The following is a 24,688-nucleotide window of genomic DNA, read 5'->3' as shown; positions in this document are numbered from 1 at the left end:
AGACGGGTGTGTGGTGTTTAAGAGAAAGAGGCATTGGGGGTGTAAGAGAGGGGAGGATGGGCGTAGGAGAGAGAGGGGAGGGAGGAGAGAGAGAAAGAGGGAAAGAGTGAAGAAAAAATTGGGGAACATGTGGGGGAGAAGCAGGCGAGAAGAACATGTAGGGGAGATGAGGGGAGCATGAGGGGGAGAAGCTGATGAGGAGGGAAGCACGTGGGAGAGAGGCTGGTGAGGAGTGGAGCAAGTGGGAGAGAAGCTAGTGAGGAGGGGAGCATGTGGGGGAGAAGCTCTTAATGAGGGGAATGTGTGGGGGAGAAGCTAGTGAGGAGGTGAACATGTGCGCGAGAAGCTGGTTAGGAGGGGAGCATGTGGGGAAGAAGCTGGTGATGAGGGGAGCATGTGGGGGAGAAGCTGGTGAGGAAGGGAGCATGTCGGGGAGAAGCTGGTGATGAGGGGAGCATGTGGGGAAGAAACTGGTGATGAGGGAAGCATGTGGGGGAGAAGCTGGTGAGGAAGGGAACATGTGGGGGAGAAGCTGGCGATGAGGAGAGCATTTGGGAGAGAAGCTGGGTATTTTGATATTTTATGGTATGTAAGGCCCAAGTGAAGTTCAATTAAATATGATCAGGCCCCTCATGGTGTTAGATACCCCTATGTTAAAGGGAGTATCAGCGTATGGATCTTGAGAACAAGATGAATTCTGTGTAGACAAGACACCAGGGTGCCCCAGTGTAATCTCCTCTACAAACACAAATACTTATCCTGTATACTAGGGAACTGTGAAGTCACTACTGACCTGGGACAGCACCAAAGTGGCCACCACCAGCTTCTGGGCTCACATTTAACGCCTTTATTGCCAATGTGCTGCTGGTCTCTCAAATACTGGAGGGTTTCCTTTGGTTATTGAAAAATGCAATTTGTATTCCTCAGCATCCTGCACCAGCTTGGGACTGAAAGAAGCATTAAGCAGGGTCATTTAATTAGAGATTAAAAATAACATATTTTACAATGTAGAGGACACCGTTCAGCGTGGGCAGAGCAATATAATGACTTTAAAGAATGAAACATAACCTTTGAAATACACAAAACAGGCGAGAAAAAGTGTGCAATGATGCTCTGCCTGTCCACAAACATGTTCAGGGGCGGATTGGCCTGTTGGGCATTCGGGCTTGCACCGGTGGGCTGGCGCTGTGGGCCAGTGCTGTGTGCCGGTGCTGTGGGTGATAGGCTGTCTGTGTGGCTGGTGATAGGACAACTGTCCCAGGGGCGGATCAGCACGGAGAAGACCTCCTCACCCTAAGGTAAGATTATTAAGGGTTGATGTGGGTGATGGAGTGAGTGACTGGAAGAGAGAGAGGGAAGATTGTAATAGGGAATAGAGAGACGGGGGAAGTGTAAGAGGGGAAAAGAGAGAGGGGGGAGTGGAAGGGGGAAGCAAGAGAAGGGGGAATGTAAGGGGGACTTGATGAAGGTGCCATTGATGTGACTGCACCTTCCCCCACGGTTACAGAAGCCCTGCGCTCTTCCCCACAACAATTAAACTGTGATTCTGAGGGAGTGAGCAGGGCCTCTCTCTCTTACCTTCTCTGGAGCGGTATCTCCTCCTGCAGCGTCACGTAGTCATGGCGACCCGACCTCAAATGACGCATTGCCATGAAACCGTGACGTCACATGGCTTCGCATCGTAGGAGGAGGAGGGCCGGCATGAGAGAACTCGCCCGGGACGAAATTGGTCTGCAATCCGCCCCTGGTCGTGTCTGCGAAGCTTCTCCACATCAATCCTCAATCATGCACCTTATAGAAATAAAATGATTATAATGCTCAGTTATTTCCATTAGCGAGTGTAGGCAGCTTCCGGGGGCCAACCGGCCTGTATACTGCCGACCATAATTGACTGTATCCCTGTCTTAGCCAAGCTCAGAAACAATGTCCTATTACCTTATCCAATGACGTGTCACATTAAAAAAAGATTATTCTCCTTAAAGCATCTGTCAGTGCTAATTGATTTACCAAGGACTAAGAACTGAAAAGGTTTGAAGTGTGGATATAATTTTGTAGGCATTTAACACAAAAAATGGTTCCCCTTTTGATGTTAAAAAAAACCCAATATTACATTAATAATGTGGTGGGCTTTCGAATGCAGACTGCACGTATAGAGTTAATAACCTGTTTGCTGTGAAATGGGATGCACTTTGGAGAAGGTTCTCACTTATCTGGATCTTGCCTAAATGAGTCACAGCTCAAAGGGATTTCGTTCTGCAGCTCGGAAATTGCAGGAGCCTTTGGAAGAAACAGAGTGAAAACAAATCTTGTTCTTCCTTATACACAGGGAATGGGAGACCAAGGGGTGATGTATCAACCTGCAACACAGGCATTTTTGCAATTAAATTGATTTATTATGAACTTGCTGCCCTTATCGTCATTTAGACTAGTGATATAATAGGTTCTATCCATTTTTTACATCATATTTCTCTTTTTTATGAGCATCTACTAAACCCCCCATATCTGAGCTGGTGTTAATTTTGCCTGAGTGGGACATATTCCTTAAATGTATTTGTATTCAAAGCCCTGAAACTGTGGGTTCTGTTTGGGGACGTCTCTCAGCTGCACAACTGGAGCAAATTGGTCTGAAAAAGACCTGCACCGATTTTACAGAGGAAAAGCAGACATACCATTACAATACCATTTTATTTGATCAGATGCAATTTTTTGCACCATTGTTGAAACAATCACGCAGCCCGGAAGACTTTAACCCCCCCCCCCCCCCCACTGCATTTCTGACAGTGACTGGCTGACAGGCCAGTGGATGAGGTTTTAACAACGACTTCACTGCTGGACAGGTTCTTACTTTGGGGAACATATTGGAAACAGACCACAAATGTTGTACGAACTACAGACCATTCTTATCCTGTGCTTTAGGTCTCCGGAGACATCTTTCTTTAAGGTGTTGGAGAGAATATAAAGTGACTGCCATTTCCTCTTCTGGGAAACTGGACTTTTCTGCTACGTTGTGTTAAATCATCTATAAGGACGTGGAGCGTATTTTTCTTTCCTGTGCTGTTTTTGGAAAGATTGTATCTGGGGATCCCCCTGAGACTGGAGGCCTGGAACAATATTACAATGAATGTGAGTTCTCCGGCACTACAGGTGTTTAAGGATTTTACTGTGCGTTTAAAGTGTCCCAGTCCTAGTGTGAGATTCTAGCAACTTCTCGCCTTTCCAATCAGTTGCGGTTACTATGGCATCCCGTTGTTCCATGGCTAAGGATGTTGCTCACTGCATGTACTGTAGCAGTCTCAGTGTTCTAATCACAGGACAATGATACTATAAGCTAGGCACAGACTGAATGATTGCATTCTCTTCAGTTTCAATTTCATTGCCTCCTCCAAAGATCATTCTGAGCCTGTGCCACTTTAAAAGGATGAATTGTCAGCTGCTGACACAAAAGCTGAGCGCATTATATTACCCATCGCCTGTAATGTTAACAAAGTTGTAGCGTTTTGTTAAGTCTGACATTTCTCCCTCCAGTGAGTGGATAAATGTCGTACACACAACAGCTTAAGCCCTGTACAAACCTGTTTAGAGATAGTTAATCTGGACGCTCGCTGGGGGAGGAGATGAAGCCCTGCGTCTCCTCTGTTTCAGTTAAATGTAACAGGGAAGTAAATCTTAGATGCCACGATTATCCGTCGTGATACATTTCTTACAATTAAACAACTGGGAAGGCGCTAACTGGGTCGCTGTTCTCCCTCCACTTAGCAATATAAAAAATGGTGGCAGGGTGCATATTGGGCGTGACACGAAGAGTTGGCTTTTTCATTGGTGTTTTTGATTTTGGTTCTAAAAATTGTTCATGTTTTAGTTTTGCCAGAACTTGATTGGTTTTGTAACATGTTATGGAAATATATAAAAATAAGCTTCCATATTATTTACAAAATGTGGGAGACATTTTCCAAAAATTTCGTAACAGCTCACAGTTTTTTTTTTTTTATCATTCGCGAACTCGAGAGCGCTGTTTATGTAAAAATAAATAAAAGCGAATGAGGATGTGTCTTCACCGGCTTTGGCTCGGATTTGAAAGTTTGTTCCAAAGTTCAAGTTAAACTTGTGAACGAACTTTTTATAAGCCGCGTTACTGCCCATGCTCACACAATACACCAACCTTTTCATAATAGCAATAGCATCTGTCTCTTTTGTGATGTCTTGCTACCATGTTGTTCATTTTTTTGTGTGATAATGACATCTCCATGTCTGAGTTCTTAGCGCTAACACATCTGCCTAAAAATTGTGCTACAAATAAATCAAACTCACACAGAGCCAGAGTAAGACCCTCTAGGGCCCTTAGGTTTGAGGGCCTTTCCTCAAGGTGGCCCTGCTTCTGTAGAGTCATGATGTTGCAGCGTCATGTGGTGTCTCGTTGTCATGGCAATGCATCACAGTGTGATGTAGCGGTGTATTTTTATGTCGATTTGCCATGAGAACGCGACACTGCAGGAGGAGGGACACTCCAGAGACGGTAAGAGACACCCATCTCTCTCCTACATACACACACATACCTCCCCACCACCAGTGGTGGATTTCCCATTAGGCTCGATAGGCCGGGCCTAAGGCGACAACATTTGGAGGCGGCAATACACAGATGCCGCACTCTCGGGCCTTTCGGGCCTGATGGGAAGTTCCTTACCTGCTGTTGCCTCTGCCATTTTCTGCAGCAACAATTGATGCTGCAACGTCATAAGGCGCCTCGTTGCCATGGCAATGCATTTTCGTGGCGTCAAATGATGTCACAATGTCACGTTGCCATGGAAAAAAGCCGCCGTGTGACGTCGCGTTGGTGACGCCGCGATTTCAAAGAAGACGGAGGGCGGCAGCACGGAGGAGGCAGCACCAGGTAAGTGCCATGGGGTGCCGGATCTGGAAATCCGCCGCTGCCCCCCACACACGCCTTACCTTGGGGGAGGTTCGGGTACTCTGCAGCTCCCTCCTCCGGTCGGGTAGGAGAGTATGGCAGACAGTGACCGCTGGGCTGCTGCATGGGGAGAAGGAGAGCCGCAGCACCGGCCCACCGCAACCTACGGGAGCCCCCTCGCCTCGGCACGTGGCTAATGGGTAAACCAGCACTGAACTCACATTAAAATAATGTTCTCTTACATGTAGAACCAGTCATTTACTCAATCAGTTGTTTGCTACATTAACCTCTCCACTGCCTGCTTCTTTTAAAAAAATGCACACCTAGTCAGCTCTCTGCTCTAAACGAGTTAATAGAGTCTGCTACGCAAATACGACACACATCTTAAAATATTTATTTAACCTCTTTAACCCTGCGATGCATTCATCTGTGGTGGGTTTTCAGGCCTTCCTTGCGGTAATGGAGTTAAATGGGCCGCTTTGCAATCTTTTCTAGGACACTGGAAAATAAACACTATTCAAGCTGTTAGTATAAAGTGCTTCCCCGGGCCTGTTATGATATTTCCTTGTACGGAGACAAAGTCCCAGTATATCTCCTGCGGGTACAGCGCACGTCTTGGTCTCGTTGCTATATTATACAGGATTTTGCCGGCATGTATCGGTGACAGAGAGTAGCAGACTGTAAAAAATGTGTGGTTTTTTTTTCCCATTTCGCTGCTAGGAACATTGCCCTGCAGAAAATCTGAAATAAATAAGACAGCCCTGTCACATGGAGGCAGAGAGTCCAATCCTGCCTGACCTCGGGGTGTTGTTTTAGAATTAACTGCCAGCATAAGGCGCATAGAACGTGAAATTGGAATTTACCACTTTCATGTCATTTATTCCATGTTGGTTCCATTATAGGCTCCCCGGGGTGGCATTGGTCAGGGTTTGCTCTGCCAGAAATATATTTATTTTTATTGGTCATTTATGAAATGCAACAAATAATATGGACCACGCAGTTCAAAACCCATAACATACGTGAGGTTACCCCCTTTCGGTGCTGGAACATTCTGCACGTTTGTGAAATGTTTTCGCAGCCGGGGCTTACAATGCAGGGAAAGGACCAAGAACGTTTCCCAAACGAGTCACTTAAAATTCCATGAATATGCAGGACTGACTCACCTGGGGGTACCTATTTATATTGTGTAAATATTACATAATAATAATAATAATAATAATCATAATAATAAAAGGATGTAACACTATAATAATAATATAATGTATTAATATTTCTCACATCTATACCAGCGACACACTGCCAACCAGTGCATTGCTGGAGCAAAGGGGAGTAGAGCAGGGGTGGACAACTCTAGTCCTCAAGGGCCACCAACAGGTCTGGTTTTCAGGATATCCCTGCTTCAGCACAGGTGGCTCAATCAGTCCCTGCTTCAGCACAGGTGGTTCAGCCTCTGATTGAGCCACCTGTATATCCTGAAAACCTGACCTGTTGGTCGCCCTTGAGGACTGACGTTGCCCACCCCTGGGTTAGAGCATAACTTTTCACATTTGAGCAATAGAAATGATATAACATAGCAGGTACTGTACATGCATTCCTTAGAAATCTCTTATTGCATATGTAGTCATCTTTACACATCATGGTTATTTCATTTTGAATTTGGAAGCAGGGGCTATTTTCGTACCCTCACAATAATGTATTGGTGGTGACATTACATGAGAAAGGTAGGAATGAATAGAAAGAGTATAAAGATACCCGAGTGTGTGCAAGAGAGAGTGATTATATGGGTTAGCCGCATAACCTTATTGAGATGATTTGACCTTACTTGTCTCTACTGATTTATATATAGGGCATGGAAAAGAAAGCCCAGTCAAGGGAAAAGTGTTAGAGAAGCAGGGGGAGAGGGAGGTGGTGTGTAACAGCCAATAGAAGGCGAGGAAGGGGGCACCCCACTCTCACACTTACAGCCTTTAATCTGATAATCTTCCAAAATGTTTTTTTTTTTTTTTTTAAATGTGATATTGATTTAAAAAAAAAAAAAATCATTCCCACTCTCACCCAATGACAAAACCCAATCAAAGTCGGATTTATTTGTGTCGTTATCATGGTGAGGTTGGGATAACTATTTCACAAATGTTTAACTAGTAATAAGTACATTGTGTTGTTATTTACGTAGCACAGGTGGCTCAATCAGTGGCTCCATCTTCGAATGAGCCATTGATTTTGCCATATGTGCCTAGGCTGGGATAGCCTTAAAACCTGACCTGGTGGGGAGAGGGGGGGGGGGTCTTGGGGACTGGAGTTGAGAATCTCTGGAGTAGGGGGATTACTTATATCAAAGTCTTCCAGCTGCAAAACCAGGAAACTAGTGTAGCCATGCCTTTGCACCAAGTGCGACTTCCCGGCCGGAGACCTTGTCTGGGCCGCTACGTGTCCACGGTGCGGAGCACACTATTTTAAGCCAACGCTGCTAAGGCCTACGGCCTTCTGTACGAAAGACGCCGCTGACCCCAATACCTGGGAGGTCGATGATGACACAACTACCTCAGCAATGGAGGTTCCTGAGGGCCTGTGCGCCCCAGCGGATGCTCCAGGGGGTCCGTGTACCCCGATGATTGGAGCGATTCCCGAGATGGTTCCAGATCCGGTCCCAGAGATGGTACCAGAGATGGTTCGTGAGTCGGAATCGACGAAGGACGAACAACCGGATAAGGTGACTACATGGGGTGAGGAGGAGCCACAGTCAGTCAGGCACAGGAGCTAAACCGCTGCCTGTTGATTGCTATAGATGATGGTGCAATGCTCCGGTGCCTATCCCCCATGGTGGTGTCCCTAACCTCATCGACCCTGAGCAGCAGTCGGGTGTCTGTGGTGCTTCGCCAGCCGGCGTGTACCCTTACAGATCCCGCCAAAGATGACAACAGTACGTGTGACATCGAGCGACGGTGCAGTCCGGTCCCGATGACAGCGACGGTGCGGCCTGAGTGGCGGAGGAGCGTCCCATGGGTGGCGGTTCTTAACGACCAGGTCGGCAAACCAGCATCCCGATCGGCGAGTCCCAGGGTTCCAGCGAGTCAGCGGAGCAGTGAGAGACCACCTCCTTACTCCCAGCAGGAACCGATGGAGACTTCCGGCGAGAAGGTACCGGGCTACAGTGATCCCTATGCAGAGGACGACACGCCCACTCAAAGGCCCGATGTCGACATACTTCCAGTGAGCGACATCGACCTCTATCAGGATCCCGCGAGGCCAGAACCTGGTGATGTGAACAGGGAGGCGACCACCGGGGCGGACGAGGAACGGCTGATTCCCACTCCGGTGAGTACCGCTGCACCTAGCACTGGCATGAGTCACTTTATGGACCATGTACAGGCACACCTGGAACGCAAAAAGGCTGCGACTCCAGTGAGCACTAAGACACTTATCACAAAATAAACAATACAGACCGACGCCAATATAGTCCAAAGGGAATACTTATAGTCCAATGGTGTTAAAGTCTCTAGTGGTGGATATCAACTTGTATCACTTTCCAGCTCCTCCACAAGACGTTACTCCATGCATATGTTGCAGAAAGAAAAGAGACAAAAAGAACACATCATAGTGCAACAATGCAAATATAGAACATGCAGGACAAACAGGACAGGACAAACACTAAACAGAACAAGCAAGGCTGACTAATAGTAAGAGTTTAATATACACAATAAAAAACTATAGCAGATGTGGGATCCGGTAGGTTAAAACCGGAGTCCTACTTACAGAACTGCCACAGATCGTAAGCAGAGATATAAATGAATGGTGACCGGCTGTAGCTCCGTGTGAACACGTGACATCCAAAGGTTTCTTTCAAATGGTGTCCTTCACTCCGCGACCAGAAGTGCGTCACTCCGAATGAATCTGGAGCTCTCCAGGGACTGTCAGTCAATCCGCAGCCGGAAACACATCACCAGGGGCGGGTGGAAATGCCGAAATCCCTTCTCTCAAACAATTACTGCGATCACGCTCTGCAAGTCCTCTGCCTTAGTTGAAAGTAACTCAAAACAAACTGCCCAACGCGTTTCGTGCGCATGCGCACTTCTTCAGGGGATCCCTGAAAGTGCACGAAAAAAATATAGTTTTTTATTGTGTATATTAAACTCTTACTATTAGTCAGCCTTGCTTGTTCTGTTTAGTGTTTGTCCTGTCCTGTTTGTCCTGCATGTTCTATATTTGCATTGTTGCACTATGATGTGTTCTTTTAGTCTCTTTTCTTTCTGCAACATATGCATGGAGTAACGTCTTGTGGAGGAGCTGGAAAGTGATACAAGCTGATATCCACCACTAGAGACTTTAACACCATTGGACTATAAGTATTCCCTTTGGACTATATTGGCGCGGGTCTGTATTGTTTATTTTGTGGGGTTTTTTGCTAACTGTGTCTTGGAGTTAGTATCACCTGGCAGCCTAGCCCATTTTTTGGTTTTGTGTAGGGTCACATATTAATATTAACAGTGTTCGACAAACCTATACATTTGCTCGCCCCGGGCGAGTGGATTTAACCCCCGGGCGAGTAAATATTGGCCCAAGCAGCACACGTTTGGTACTAAGTGGCGAGTAGATTGTTTCGTGTGGTGAGTAGATTTTTTGGTGATTTGTCAACCACTGAATATTAATATTAATACACTGTATTGTTATAGTTTAACCTTTTAGCGCTATTTACACCATTTTCCTTTTTTTCTTGTTCACTAAGACACTTACCCCCAAACAAATGGCCAAATATCAGGACCATGTAATGGGCCACAAGCCAAAGTCTGTTACGGAGCCTCATATTGTGAGCAAAGCACTGGTATCCAGTCAGGGTGAGACTCGGGCCAAGGACTCTGACCGAGACTTGAAAGACTTTACTGCCCCAGGCCCTGCAACTAGTACCACCTCCACCGTGCTATCACAGACCTCTTTTTCAAAGAACCCTAAATGGTGGACTCTGAGTCTTTTGAAACCCGCAACGCCCTCTCAGGACTGGTGGGATTGGGACTTTGGGGATGGGTCTGATGATGAAGATATTGAGGACAGTGTCACTTCCGAGGGCAGTAAATATGCGATGTCTGTGAGGTCGGACACTTCAGGGTTTTTATCAAAAACTACTTCAGGCTCTGGGTCCACTAAAACAGCCCCAGTTAAATCACTACCCTGGTGGGACCCTAGATTTCAGGGGTATGTTCCCTACATGCACCACACCAGATTTCTGTTAGATATGGGAGACATAATGGATCACTGGTGGGCGGAGGGAGAATTCAGTCCCGGGGAAACAGCTGAGGCATTAAGGCGCAGGGAGCATGAGATACGTCTAGGGATAGTTCAACCTAAGGGTGTAATCTATCGGTACAGCGACCCTCCAGTGCAGAAACCCTTGTTATGGGTACTGCCAGGCCAAGCCGAAGGCCGCAGACTTACAAAGATAAGTAGGGCAGAGCGACATGTAGTGCAGAGATATAGACAGTCACATGGATTACAGTATCCCTACGTTCCTGAACCTATAATGAGGGAGGTGAAAGAGAACCAGGAACAGTGGCTAAATGATGTTATTAGGGCGTACATCAAAGCACACAGTTAAAGCACCTTCTATCACTTGGAAGAAAGGGTGGCATACCTTGTAGGGGTCTGGAAGGTAGGCAGATCCATTTTTATGGATAGGGTGGAATACGTTTCAGAGCAACACCCAAAAAGAGTGTTTCCAGTTACCGTGCCAGATAATACTGGGGCACTAGTTAGGAAGCCAGACCCAAGCATTAGTATTAAGTAATTAGGTTCTCCACGGTGGGGGGGTGGGGGGGGGGTACCTGGGTCATGTCTAGACAGTAATATGATTGTTGTTTCATATTAAACTGTGATGTACTGTATTTTGCAGAAGATGTTATGCATACTACTGTAATGATTCCTATGTTTCAGGTTTATCAAATGGAAGACGGTACACCAAATTTGACTCCAGGTGGGGGACAATTGGATTCCACCAGAGTTAGAGTGTAGCCATGCCATGTCTGGCTACTGTTCTGCCCTTTTCTGACATGTCAGTCCTGGTAACAGCAGGCAGTGTTAGGACCAATCATGGGTTTTCCCCACTCAGGCAGTACCCTTGAGTGACAGGGGAGGAGGGGGGATCAGGTCTGTGTTCTACCCAATCCTGGGTTCAGACCTGGTACCCTCCCCCTACTGTACTCAAGGGGGTTGCATCTCTAAATTGTTAGTTAGGTCTCTACCGTGATAGAGACAAGGTAACACACCGGGCTGCTGTGCATTGGCAGGCCCAGGCTCTCTTCCCTTCGGGGGAGAGTGAGTGATTACCTATTCCCCTAGTTCTGCTAGAGGATCAGGGAAGAGCTAGGACTGCTGCGGGGGCCCTTGGTCCATAGTGCAGGTCCAGGGACCATCTGAAGTTTGAGAGACCAGAGCTGTGACTGCATTGGGCAGCACTGCCTTGAGACTGTGTTCATACGTCTGGAGCCTATAGCAGATGGAGGTGCTGAGTACCATGGAGAAAATGTCGGGTATATACCCCAGAAGCCTGTTCTGCAGTCCCCCCAACCATCAGCGGACACCTCGGCCTCTTGTGAACCAACAGGTAGCATGCACCATACACCTGGTAACGGGAATCTCCCATGGGGTGGGGGAAACGCTGTTACATTAGTTTCTTGTATCCCCTTTAATACAGTACATTTAGTTCTGGGTTTGTCTTGCTGCAGCATTTGTTGAATAGATCCCAGTGCTACAGTAGATGTGTCTATGTGGGATTTCACTGATGGAGTTATGGGAGAGCAGCATTATCCTGATACGTACTCAGCCTGCATTGTATGCCATGCTCTGTACTGACCTGAGCAACTCTCTATGACAACTCCGTCACTCTCCCCCCTTTAACTTACTGTTTTTGCCCTCTTTGTAGTGTGGAAGGTTAGCCGGTGTGGGAACGAAGACATTCTTCCTATACTTCATATATCAATGACAATGAGGGAGGATGTGCAAGAAATATGTGCTAATTTCAAACTGCTGCTCTGGTTTAATTGCTGGGAAGATATATGAAGCCATTGGTGAACATGATACAGGCTTTGAATTTTAGAAAGGGAAGACTTTAATGCTGCAGGTCCACGTAGGAAAATACATTGATGGCATCATAATATGAAAGCACTCAGCCATGTAACCCCTTCTTTAGCACTTGTAATCTTGTCGTTTCTTAGTTGGTGAATCAAAAACTGGCGAGGTCTTGAAAGATTGTGGGCCATATTTACTAAGTAGTGCTATTTCATATGACACCTTCTGGCGCGAGAAGACACCTTACAGGCCATTCAAGAGAATGGGTCATAAGTGGTCTACCAGCACTGAAACGTGGAATAGCCCCACAGCGTGTGCATATCTGTGTTGTGGGCATCTCTGGAGCTAAAGGGGTTCAAACAGATGTATCACTGTAGTTTTATATGTAAGAGATACTGATTCTCCTTACCTTCTACTACCATCTCACTTCATGTGCCTGGCAGCAGTGTCACCTACGTATCATTAGACGGCCAGGTGGCTGTCACTGCCACGTCCATGTGTTGTCCTTCCGCCCACTCAGAATGCTTGTTGCTTTTTTTTTTCTCTCTCCTTTCACACTTTTCCAGTCTGTGCTATTATGCTGTTAAGCCCGAAGATATAAATATTTGTTCTACTGCTTCCCTACTGTGCGCTCTTAATGATGACATCCACTCAGCTTTGCAAAGCTTTAGGGTAATAGATTCTCCTAGTGAAACAAACTGAATATTTCACGGAGGAGCTGACCTGCAAACTCTCGGCGCTTCTTCACTTTAAAGAGTCTAAATTGGTATCTTGTATCATGAAGAACTTCACTCCAAACCCTCAAAGAGTAATGAATTTGAGCTGTTTGCTGTTACTATACTTATACTCCTTATTAGAGGGTTGCCCTCATTTTTACACATACAGCACACGCCTGCTGCCCCCCACTTAAAGCAAATCCCCTAAAAAACAAACAGAAAATATTCCACTTCCAATATCTTTTAATCTTTAGGTGAATAGCTAAGTAGCCCTGTACATCCTAAGTTTAGTGTGATAAGCTGTTGTGTTTTGTGGGCTGGCTGTATTTGGAAAATTATGAAAAATATACTAGTTGGGGTGGATCAATATCTCCGGTCAGTAAAAGTTGGCATGTTATATTGAGGAGGGAGTATACTTCATTTTTCAACATCAAAAAATGGCTGTTTTGCCATTAAATTAGTTATATGGAGCAATAGGAGGGGTTATGAAGTAGTTGCAGGAAGCAGTTATCGCTTTTAAAGCAGCAATACTATATTCCCCCTTTTTTTTCTTCTTTTTATTTGTATATGTAAAGCGTGTGACAATGTATAATTCTACATTCTTACCTAAACTGGCAATCGTTTTATGCTCCTGTAATAAATGTGTCAAAATCCTGATTGTGTGCCTAAAAATAATGGCTGCTTCAGTCAGTGTAACTCAGCATCTACAAGGTATCCTGATATAACTACAGTAAGTTGACATTATCTATTGTTACAGTTTGCAGCTCAAACTGATGGGAACATTGGCAACAAATGATCACAAACAGGAAAGTGTTAGAAAGATCTTGCACTGCTGTGGAAGTGGCCTAAAACCTGTATTATCTAATAATACATAAATTATTATTATTATTATTTTATTTTTTTTAAACGCATATAAGATTTCACTTTTTGCTGCTTTAATCCGAGCAGACAAAAGAATAATACTCTTGATGATCTGAAAGGTGCATAGTTTGGGATATTGATACACGGGCCTCTTTGTGTCTTTTTTTTTCTTCTAGTCCAGCACTTCCTTCAACAGAGACACGGTGAAGGCCGGGACCGGGAGACGCTTCCTGGGTGGTCTCCTGGATGACTCCTCATATTGTTACACCTTGGAAGTCTCTTTCTACAGTTACATGGTGGGAGGGACCAACTCTACCATTCCCTACACTGAAGAAGCGTGTATCCTTTTAATAATATGCACTGGCAGCTCCAGGGGGTAGAGGTTTTGGGGCCCTTACTTTGGAAAGCTCTAATGAGAGAACACTGAAGGTGAGTGCTTTCAATTCACTTTATTTTTTTGGTGACCGAATCATTATTTGAACACTTAAAGGGTCAGTCCCTCTCCCTCCTAGGACAAAAAGTGAAAGGACAGTGGCATGTTTAATAGGTTCAATGGAGCTGATAAATATCTTTAAAACTAAATCAGGCAGGTATTTTGGCATTATTTTTTTAAGCTTGGAACATTTCCACGGTAAACAAATGGCTTAGAGGGTTTTACAATATGTATCTAATGTCTTTGGGCGATAACACTGTTTGTCAGTCATCAAAGCCACAATTGTTAGCTTTTCTCTGTCTTCCGTTTGCAAAGTAATTATTAAGCCATCAGATATCAAACAGGCAAGAATAAGTAGCTGATATGCTTAAATCCAGGGTTGCTGACATTCCCTTTCACAAGAAAGAAGTAAGACAGCTACTTTAAAGGTGATTGTATCTTTCTAAGGAAGCCAATTATGCTGATAAGTTGTTTTTAAAAATGTTTTGACTCTGAACTGACCCCTTAAAGCAGCATTCTCTCTTAGCTACTAAGTCCAGCATCACATGTCATGCTTGGGGTTAAAGAGTGTTGGAGAGGGTAGAGGAGATGTGGGAAGAGAAATAATACTTTAAAAAGAGAACTAATTAGCGAAATAAAGTAATTACTGGGGCCATCGCCCCACCTGCGGCTCGAGAGCCATTGGCCAGACCCTGCATCGCTGCTGTATACCCTCCATTGCATCTCACAGTATTAAGTCTATGGTGGGGACAAGCCTTGTCCCCTCTCAGCCCCCAGTCATGGCTTCCATAATGATGAGAATTTCTGGGATCGTTCACTCAAGAATGCTGTGTTTTTTTCCATGAGAAGGATGTACCACACCCGACATTTAATTGTGTTAATGTCTGGTACCACTTGCTTATTCCGCAGGGTCACAATGCAACATCTCGTTGCTAGGATAATATGCGTAGCCAGATTACATGATATTTTGGGTAGGCCTTGTAGGAGGTCTGCACAAAAAGGTGAAACCCGGGGTCTGGGGCAAAGGGCCTGCCCACCACAGTACCAATCAGAGTGAATATCTGTTTTCACAAAGGTTCTACTATCTGGCATAACCACCATGTGTGTTAGGGATCTGCTTTGCTCACATCTCCTAGAGCACAAAGGAGACCATTCTCCATTTATAGTGTGTAACCTAACCTTGTATGAGTTCTCTTTGAGAACTGTGCAAATTAAACTTTTAGCTGCTGCCTCGCATATCACTTCCCAATCGTCCATTTCTAACGTGTCTCCTAATTCCTCTTCCCATTTCAGCATACAGTATGCGTATACTTACTGGAGTGATCGATGTTCAGTAGTCTTTGATATATCTGAACTCAGACCACGCTCTAGATATCAGGACATATGTACTGTAGGAGTTCGAAGTGGGTGATGAAGTAGGGGATTGCGAAGAATGGAGCGACATAATATTTTTTATTTGTAGCAATCAAATTATTTCAGTGGGGGGTAATTGTTTTCTTCTTTTTAATCAGTTTTCTTCTTTCCACTTTTGCATTCAGGTGTAATTTGCAGTGAACCAATGGTGATCACCCCTTGTATCAAAACGGTTTAGCACTGTGCAGTCTTCAATCACGTGTTTCTTGTTAGGATATACAGTAGTCCATTTCATTCTTGATTACATTTGGTCAACTTAATGTCTATTTCTATTTCGATTATTCTTGAAGAATGAATTCATGATGTAGAAGTTTTCACATTCTGCCACTTCTACCAATCTGTCTCCATGTTCATTCCCATTGCCATAACCATACTTACTGATTCTTCGTCTTTCTGCTGGGCACCAATCATTGCATTGAAATATCCCATAATGATCTTGAGGTGACATTTTCCTTTGTTGTTAAATTGGTTGATTTCTTGGTAGAAGTCTTCTTCTTCATTGTCTGCGTGACTTGATGTTGGGACATACACTTGGATAATTTGAAGCCTGTATCTCTTTTGTCAACTCAATGGCAATTCCGGCTGCTCTTTCCACTCCACCATGTTGTTTCTCCATCTCTTGTTAACAACGAAGCCTACTTCACTAATTCTTCCATTTTTTTGTAATATAATAGGTGTCTGCTTTTGAGCTCAATTAGGTCTTCATCTTTTCTTCTTACTTACAAAGAACAACAATATCCCATTTAATCTTAACGTTTGTCTTGCAGTTATTGCAGTGCTACTTCACTGGAGAGAGTCCGGCTGTTGTAAGTAGCCAGATTGAGGTTTGAATAACAACTTTTGTTTAACCTCCGCCGATTCTTAGCACCCTCTGCTTTCATGTCTTCTTCATGAATATTTTCAGCCACAGAGACAATCCAGCGTCCGGAGAATGAGGGCCATTGTTTTTCGATGTAGTCCATATTTGGGGATTGACGCCTTACTTGACATGTCGGACTCATTTGCATGTCTACAAGTACCTTTCCCACTATAGCCGGGAGTTTGTTCAAGCTTTCAAAGTATGGTTACACCTACCAGCGCAAGTGCCACGATATATCCTCTTGGGCACCCGTTGCCACTTTCCTGATATAGTCTAAAGTGAGGGTATGGGTAATACTCAGAGAGTCCAGAGCGACTCTGGCAGCGATGGAAGCTCGACCGCAAGAGAAAAGCAACATGGAGCCCAGATGAGTCTTGGTCATGTAACTCGGGCTCCTTGCTGCTTTTCTATAGCGGTCGAGCTGCCGTCGCTGCCGCTCTGGACTCTGATGAGTATTACCATACCCTCACTTTAGACTATATCAGGACATGCTTCGCTATACAACAGTGCTCTCTATCAGTGCTCTCTCACCAGATGTACCTACTTTGATACTATGTCTCAGCTGCGAGTGGCAGCTACAGTTACAGGACTCTGCTACTATTACATGTGCATCTGCCATTCACCATCATTTTTGTGCTATCATTAGCTTACTTATGGTTCAGTGTGCAGTTCTCACTTGTAATTACTCTCTCATGTTTAGGTCATTTTGTTCCACCAACCTTGTAGTCCTTTTGCTTGACACTTTACCTTACTTGACCGGCCGGTCATGACCATTTAGGGGATCTAATTGCTCCCTTATCTTGTCAGGGATAGGGCTTCATTATAGTTACTATCTGTTACCGATTTACATATTTATGTGCATTTGGCACCTTATTTGGGCTCTTTTTTGTCTCACTTGGGAGGTTCTTTATTTGAGGGGTCTCTGAGGTCAAGTTGTTTTAAAGCTGTCTTTTTATCATTTTTTGTCGATTAATAAAAACAGACACTGTTTTTAAGTATACCCTTGCTTCATTCATTGTAACATCGCCGGAAGAAGAGATCAGTGTATCTCGAAAGCTCGCACAAATAAAAGCATTTCGTTAGCCACAGAACGGTATCATCTATTTATTTTTTGATTATTGAAGCTCGGCTAACACGGTACTGATACCTCTACATGTGTGTGTATATATATATATATATATATATATATATATATATATATATATATATATTCACATCATGTCTGATTCAGTTCCTATTCAAGAGAGTTCTTTTTCTCTGCTTCACTTCCTATCTGTGAGGGATCAACCTGGCTTATGCAGATCAAGGTTTATCTCTTCTACTTTATATATCACGGCCATCCAAAGTCAGGGAGCAGAAAACAAGTTAGAGATGAGGAAGAGTATTGGAAGCGTGGATTAAACACCATGATTTCCATATGTTACAATTACCCAGCTTTGCTAACAGCAGCAAAAAAACAGGTGCGTTAGGAAACCATAATATGGAAGCCTTGTAATAGGCAGTCTGACAGAGTTCTTAACAAGTAATGTGATTTTCTACCAGAAGAACACTTTTGCTATACCGTCTCTGATAGCTTTTCCGGTCATATCCATTTCCCTTCTTAATGTTGTATAAAGCAGCATTTCGCGTGTCAACAGAGATAGTCCTACTCAGAAAATAGTAGTAACATACCCTGATCAAATCTTTATTCCCCACGGAAGTGAAATACTGTATCAAATACAAATATTCTGATGCAACATAAACACTCCACCACAACTGCGTAAATATACTCACCATAATGAACATACCATCTAGGTCTAGGCCTCTGTCTGTTCTTCTTAGCTCCCAGCACAAGCAAGGGCAGAGGCCAAAATACCATTAAAAATAACATTTAACAAAGGAAATCGTCATTCTTTTTTTTAAATTGAGTGATTAGCTTTGTGGTATGTGGTATATATATATATATATATATATATATATATATATACACACACACAAAAACAAGCAGCTGGCACTCTAAATAGTAAACAACAGTGGTGGTGCTAGTCCCATAAAAATGAATAAACAAAAGATCTTACCCTCCTTTCGTCAGGCAAAGAAAAAGGCAGCACTCACTTCCAAGATATAAAAAGTGTATTAAGGCATGTGAAGACAGACAACCAATCCCGACGTGTCGGCTCCGGAACGGAACCTTACTGTACATACCATCTAGGTCTAGGCCTCTGTCTGTTCTTCTTAGCTCCCAGCACAAGCAAAAGCGGAGGTCAAAATGCCATTAAAAATAACATTTAACAAAGGAAATCGTCATTCTTTTTTTAAAATTGAGTGATTAGCTGCCTGGTATGTGGTATATATATGTGTGTACCGTACGTACGTACATACATACAGTACATAACATACATACAGTACATACATACATACAGTACATGTATGTGACAGTTACAGACAAGGTTAAAACGGTGTTAGAAGAGGTAGGATTCCCAACTTCCCCCGGGTGTAGCCAATGTTAGGCTGGATACACTTCTATATGGAAATATTTACTTTGTCTGTTACAGAGCTTTAAAGTGAATTGGCAAAACCCACCTAAATCAGATTAGTTTACAAAGGATAAATTCATACTTAGAAAGGTTGGAAGTGATTATAGAAGGAGCAGGTCGGATACATTTCCTGGAGAAAAAGAAAGGCAAGAAGCAAGAGAGAAGTGGGTGCACTGAACAGTCTTCCAGCAGAGGTGGTGGAGGGGGATACACTAAATGAAATAAAAAAATATGTGTAACAGAAACAAGGGAATTTTAAACAGGAAACTCAGAGCAGGTCCGTATGGGTTAATTTCCCAGAAGGAGAATACTGATCCAGCAGTAGTGACAACAATTTACTTTCCCTGCTTGGCATACATTGAAATTGTGTTACCAAATGTTCTGTCTGATCCTGTCAAGTTTATAGCGATCGCTTCAAACAATTTAATGTTGCTGAAAGCATACAGTTACAAATTATAGACTTTTAAAGTTATTTTGCAGCGATAATGCTGTCAGTCTTTAATACTGTTTCCGAAAGGCACAGTGAAGATAATGGCACACAGAGTATCTATCCGCCTGTGCCACATTGTCCCAGATCTTCCCTTTGTTGTTTGATTTTATATTTATATTTTAGCATAACATCTGCAGAGTTCAGTCACACCAGGTACGGTCTCTCCAACCATCTCCAGATGCCAGGATATCACAGTGTGAGACGGGCATCCCGGGTATGAGATGGAAGTCAAATCATTTACGTTCTCACTATTAAGCTTCCAAAATCAGATGATGAAGATGAAGCCTGTACAATTCAAAGAAAGTCGGGCAAATATAACAATCTTTTCCTCTTCACTAGTAATTGAGTCACTGCTCCTGTAACCCTTTTGCTGTCAGAGATTGACCACGAAGTAGGAGAACTATGTTCAAGCCTCAGTGTCAGCTCCTTGTGACCTTGGCTTAGTCTCTTTATATCTTGTCAGGCACCAAAAATTACACAATGAACTCTTAGGGCGAGGGTTCATTTTTTACTACCTGTGAAGTGTTATACAGTATACTACACTGTGTACGTTAGCAGGACGACACTGAAATATGACAGCATTACCAGTAGAGTTCTGCTTTTACATCATATGTTTTACAGGCTCTGTTGCATGTTTTCTATCAGGCAAATGAAATTGGAAGGCATTTAAACAATAAATGGAAAAGGAACTTCAATATTAACTGCTCAATTAACAAAGCATCAGGTAGAGAAAACACACAGAAGGAAAAATAGTGTGTACGGTTAGGAAACAGAAAGGTAGAACTCCACAAAATAATCTTTCAAGCATTTCTATTCCAGTACCATCTGCAGAGATACAAATGTATTGAATCCCTTCTGTAGAATCTTCACAGTGAGTCTTTGCTGTTCTTCTAGACACCTTATACATAAAAGCACCATTGTCCTCTCTTCAGATGGAAAGTATAAAAAAGATGGAGTCTGTTTGTTGCTCACACATAGTTTTGATGACTTCAAATACAGTACAGGCAAACAAATTTAAAGTAGATGTTTAATCATCTAACACAGCAACTTTAAAAATCCTTTATGAATGAGACCGTGTTTTCATCAATTCACAATGCGCATGTGATAGTCATTAAAAATACAAAGGAAAAGTCCTGTTTCTAAAGCCCATCTGTTTACTACAAAATATAACCTATATTTATTTTTTTACATTTCAGATATGTAAAATCAGATACATTTTTAGCTTCGAATTAGAGATTTATAAAAGCGGTTTGTTCCCAAAATAAATCTTCTTATTTAACTATGGGAATTGTTCTCCTGTTTTTAAATAAATATAAGAACCATGCTGTCTAAAATGTCTAGGAACACATCTTATTTTTACCTATAATTTCCCACACACTCTGTTGTTATACTTCATGCAGCCACTCCTAGGCTTGAACTGATGGATGGCAGCATATTTTCACGTCTTTCTGGCCTTGAAAGAGGAGAGGGAATAAAGGGGTAGATCTCGGGCGTGCGCTAAATGAAGGCAAATAACATTACCTTTCCTAATTAGGTAACGGATGTTATTTTTCCTTAATTTAACAGGGATCGTCAAAGCTTATTATATGCATAAATAAGGTTAGTTACAAAATAACCATTGTTACGTTACCTGCTTTTTCCAATACACGGCACATGCATTGGTCGACCGCTAAGGCGCGTTATTAAGGCAGTGCTATTAACTGAGATTGTCATGTGTATTACCAAAAGCTAATGCAAATCTTGTTAAAATCTTAGAAATGTACAATTTTTACACTTTTATACCTGAATACAAACAAAAAGAAGAAACTTATAAGACACACAAAAATTAAGAATAATACAGATACACCGGTGCAAAATACGCCATGCTGCCAAAAGCGACTTCAAGCGGACTAACAGGGAGTAACACAACAATATAAAGATAAACAGGGGCTGCCCAGTTATCAGAGCACAAGGGCGCAGAAACTTGTGTTAATGTGTTTGTGGCCGCAGAGGATAAAAAAAGAGAATGTTTCAGGGCAGCAGGTCATTCATCAATAAATGCCTAAAAAGTGCCCCTGTGCGCCAGTATCTGTGTGCTACCTGTTTAACTCCGACATCTTCGTAGTTCCTGTCTACTGTATATGGAGCATTGGTGGTGAGGACCAATGAGGCCACAGTGACAGGAGGAGAGCCAGTCTGTGTGCTGCAGTCCTCAGTCAGAGCTGGCCAAGGTACTGAAGTGATAAGATGCTCACCAGCACAAGCACAGCTGCAGTAAACACCACGTCTGCAGTTATTTCAGTGCAGGTCCTTCCAATGCTGAAGGTTTAAACTTTAAAGTATATTAGTTCTCCTCTTAGATATTCCACGCATAAGCTATTCCCAATTACTTTAATTCATGACCATAAGCCAGGCTCCTGTTTAGTGTTGTGAGCAATCTTAGCTCAGTTGCTGGGAGCAGGGCTAAGGGTTACATTGCTCAGTTATAACTCAATGTTTCCTCTTTCTAAAATGAAACATTCAAATACTGTTTATAATCTATTTTTTTACAGCACTGACTGTGAACATAATACTGCCCCGAACAGCTTACAATCTAATTTAGAAAATGGAAATGTGACTTGCCCAGGACTATCTGACATTCTATTATTAAATAAATACATTCTAACTGTAGAGAAGGAGCGTCTCAGTGAGTAAAGACACTGACTCTAGCACTGAGTTTGAGGCAAAGGAACCTGGTTTAATTCCCGGTGTCACCTTCGGAGTCACTTTATCTCCCTGTGCCTCAGGCACCAAAACATAGACTGTAAGCTCTACGTGGCAGGTACTGTGTCTGCAAAATGTCTCTGTAAAGCGCTACATAAAACTAGCAGCGCTATACAAGAACAAAATTATAATTATTACCTTTTTGTAATTGATTTGCAATCCCCTAATAATGTTGGAAACCCCGCTTTATGACATTAGTAAGCAAAACATTTAAGCCTATATTTACTCCATAAGACATCTTCAAGTGAATGGGCTATAACTCTGTAAGGGGTCTTCCAGGACAAGAAGGTATCTTATGGACTAGCACTGTTTAGTAAACATTCGCCCTAATGAATTTTTCTGTAGATTTTTTTCAAATTCATTCAAAACTTTTTCTTTTTTTCATCTTTGTCTTTATTAGTTTTTTGTGCATACATACATGGGAAAAAGTAATGTTGATAACTGTCCACAGTAGACACAGAACTGTCTGAGACGCACCACACAGAACGGACACTTGATGGGGAGACAACAAGACAACACAGCCACGAAACCAGGACGACAACGGAAAGAGGGGGGGGGATGGGGGGGAAGGTCAGGCGATGAGACCTTTGTACTTTTGTGCCATGTCCATCAGGCACTAGCTCCATCCATAGTGAAACACCCTAACGTCTGCACGAGCAATACTACGTCCACTCTGTTAGTGATACCCAGAGGAACTACCTAAGGGGGTGGGTCCTCCCTAACGTCAGCCCGTCTTGTTTGGCTCTCAATCACCCATCAAAGGAGAACTCATTTACTTCTATCAAAGCCAGATTGTGGCATCATTCACCCCTTGGATATCTGTCTGGGTCAACCAAGGTAACCAGACCTTTTGGAATTTATCACCCGAGTCGTTAACTAGGCTTGTTAACTTTTCCATGCGGCATATGAACCAAATTCTGTTCCTGATCTTAGCTAATGAAGGAATTGCGTTCTGATTCCACAATGCTGCGGTCTCGCACCTCATAGCTGTAGCAAAGTGTGTTATTAATTTGTTACCCGATCGCGAAACCTCATTTGTGGGTTTGCCTAACAAGAATAGCCGCGGGTCCAGCTGAATTTGGAGGCCCAAAAAGATCCTCTGTAGCCAATCTCGGATCTGGGCCCAGATAGGCACTATCTTCGGGCAAGACCACAGCATGTGTACCAAATCCCCCATTCAAAACTTTTTAACTACAGACTCTGTTAAAGATGCAGCTGCCTACTTTCTAATTAATGTGGGACTGCACATGTGACCCTTTGAATATATTTTTCTCCTTAGTGTATTATGCTTAGTAGGGTGTTAGATACATGGGGTTCTTAATGGCTCAGCTCCTCCCTCATCATTTCCAGGAATCTTTTAAGTGAGGCATCCTCTTCTTACATACAAAGTAGGTTCCAAATTAACTTAGAAGACAGAAATCAGCTTTTCGACTTATCTCGCTCAAACAATAATGTATTATCTGATCCCTTTTTTACCCTATATCTTCAGTCCCAGTGAAGCCCTGAGGCTTGGAAGAGGTCAGTGAGACCCGCAAGCATGATCATGTTATCACATTTGTGGCTGGTTATCTTTAGCACCTTCGCTCATGTGTCCTCACCAATTAATTCATCTTACAGCTCCACCAGTGCACACATTAAAAGGCCTTAAAGAAAGCACTTAGTTTGTGACACTGCTATTAGACCTGTCCTATATGAGATGTGCCTTATTCACATTTGCTTAAATGTGTCATCCAGGAATAGCTTTCGGGCAAATAATTAACACCTGATTGTAATGCAGAAGGGGCCCCCATTGTGTTCTGCTACTGACCCCTTCAGCAATGAAGTGGTTACAATGTAGTCACTCTTACACGATCTGTAAATTGCTTCTGCTTTTACAATAACTTCATGCCCTTTAATCTTCACTTTCAAACCACTTCCAGAGCTAGGCTTATATTATCAGGCAGCGTTATTATTATCCAAGCATGATGTGTTTCCTTTTTATCTATTTGTTTATTGTTACATTACTAAAGGTGACAAAGTCAGCTGTTGTTTTTAATTCCATATGTACTTTGTATTTTGGGCAATAGGAAAGCAAGAGAAAGAGCTGCGGTGTATTTATCTGTGTGTGCATATGTACTGTATGTCTGTAGGATTATCTGTGTGTGTATCAATATATTTGTATGTGTCTGTATGCATTTGTACTGTATCTGTATATGTGTAAAGCACAGAAAACTACCAGTCTAAGTATTAAACAACCAATCTGTTTTTCCAACAGGCTTTCTGGAGAGGCTGCCTTTCAGTGCCAAAGGGGCCAACTCTAACCCAATGGGGGGGAGTGGGGGGCATCATGACCCGGAAACAAACAGCTAATGCAGGGGTGCTCAACTCCAGTCCTCAAGTACCCCCCCCCCCCCCCCCCCCCCCCAACAGGTCAGGTTTTCAGGATATCCCAGCCTCAGCACAAGTGGCTCAATCAGAAGCTCAGTCAAGCCTGCTTTTAAAGGTTACAACTGTATCACAGAACAATGCATAACCTCATAGTCTGGCTTCTAATGATAAATTGTATTGATTTTGTATTATTTTGTTATTGTTAAATATATCCTTATATGTATGCAACTATAGCATATAGAGAAATATTTGTAGGAATTAACTAAAATATCAGAGAGAGCATTAGAGCCACCTTTTAAATACTGTACAGTATGTAACATAGTTTCACA

At 43.1% G+C, this 24,688-nt stretch overlaps 1 protein-coding gene across 7 annotated transcripts in view; it reads left to right on the top strand.

Annotated features, from left to right (window-relative positions):
• LOC142503696 (cytosolic carboxypeptidase 6-like) overlaps window positions 1–24,688 on the top strand; it is a 1,053,590-nt gene that overhangs the window by 953,818 nt on the left and 75,084 nt on the right. For all 7 annotated transcript variants that reach the window (XM_075616294.1, XM_075616295.1, XM_075616299.1 and 4 more), the window contains one exon: window positions 13,716–13,878. In XM_075616294.1, the coding sequence (XP_075472409.1) occupies window positions 13,716–13,878 (163 nt within the window). The remainder of the gene's footprint in view (window positions 1–13,715; window positions 13,879–24,688) is intronic.

Source organism: Ascaphus truei, chromosome 10, assembly GCF_040206685.1.
Source record: "Ascaphus truei isolate aAscTru1 chromosome 10, aAscTru1.hap1, whole genome shotgun sequence".
NCBI lineage: Eukaryota > Metazoa > Chordata > Amphibia > Anura > Ascaphidae > Ascaphus > Ascaphus truei.
The sequence above is the reverse complement of the archived record's forward strand: the minus strand, read 5'-3'. Positions and strand labels throughout refer to the sequence as shown.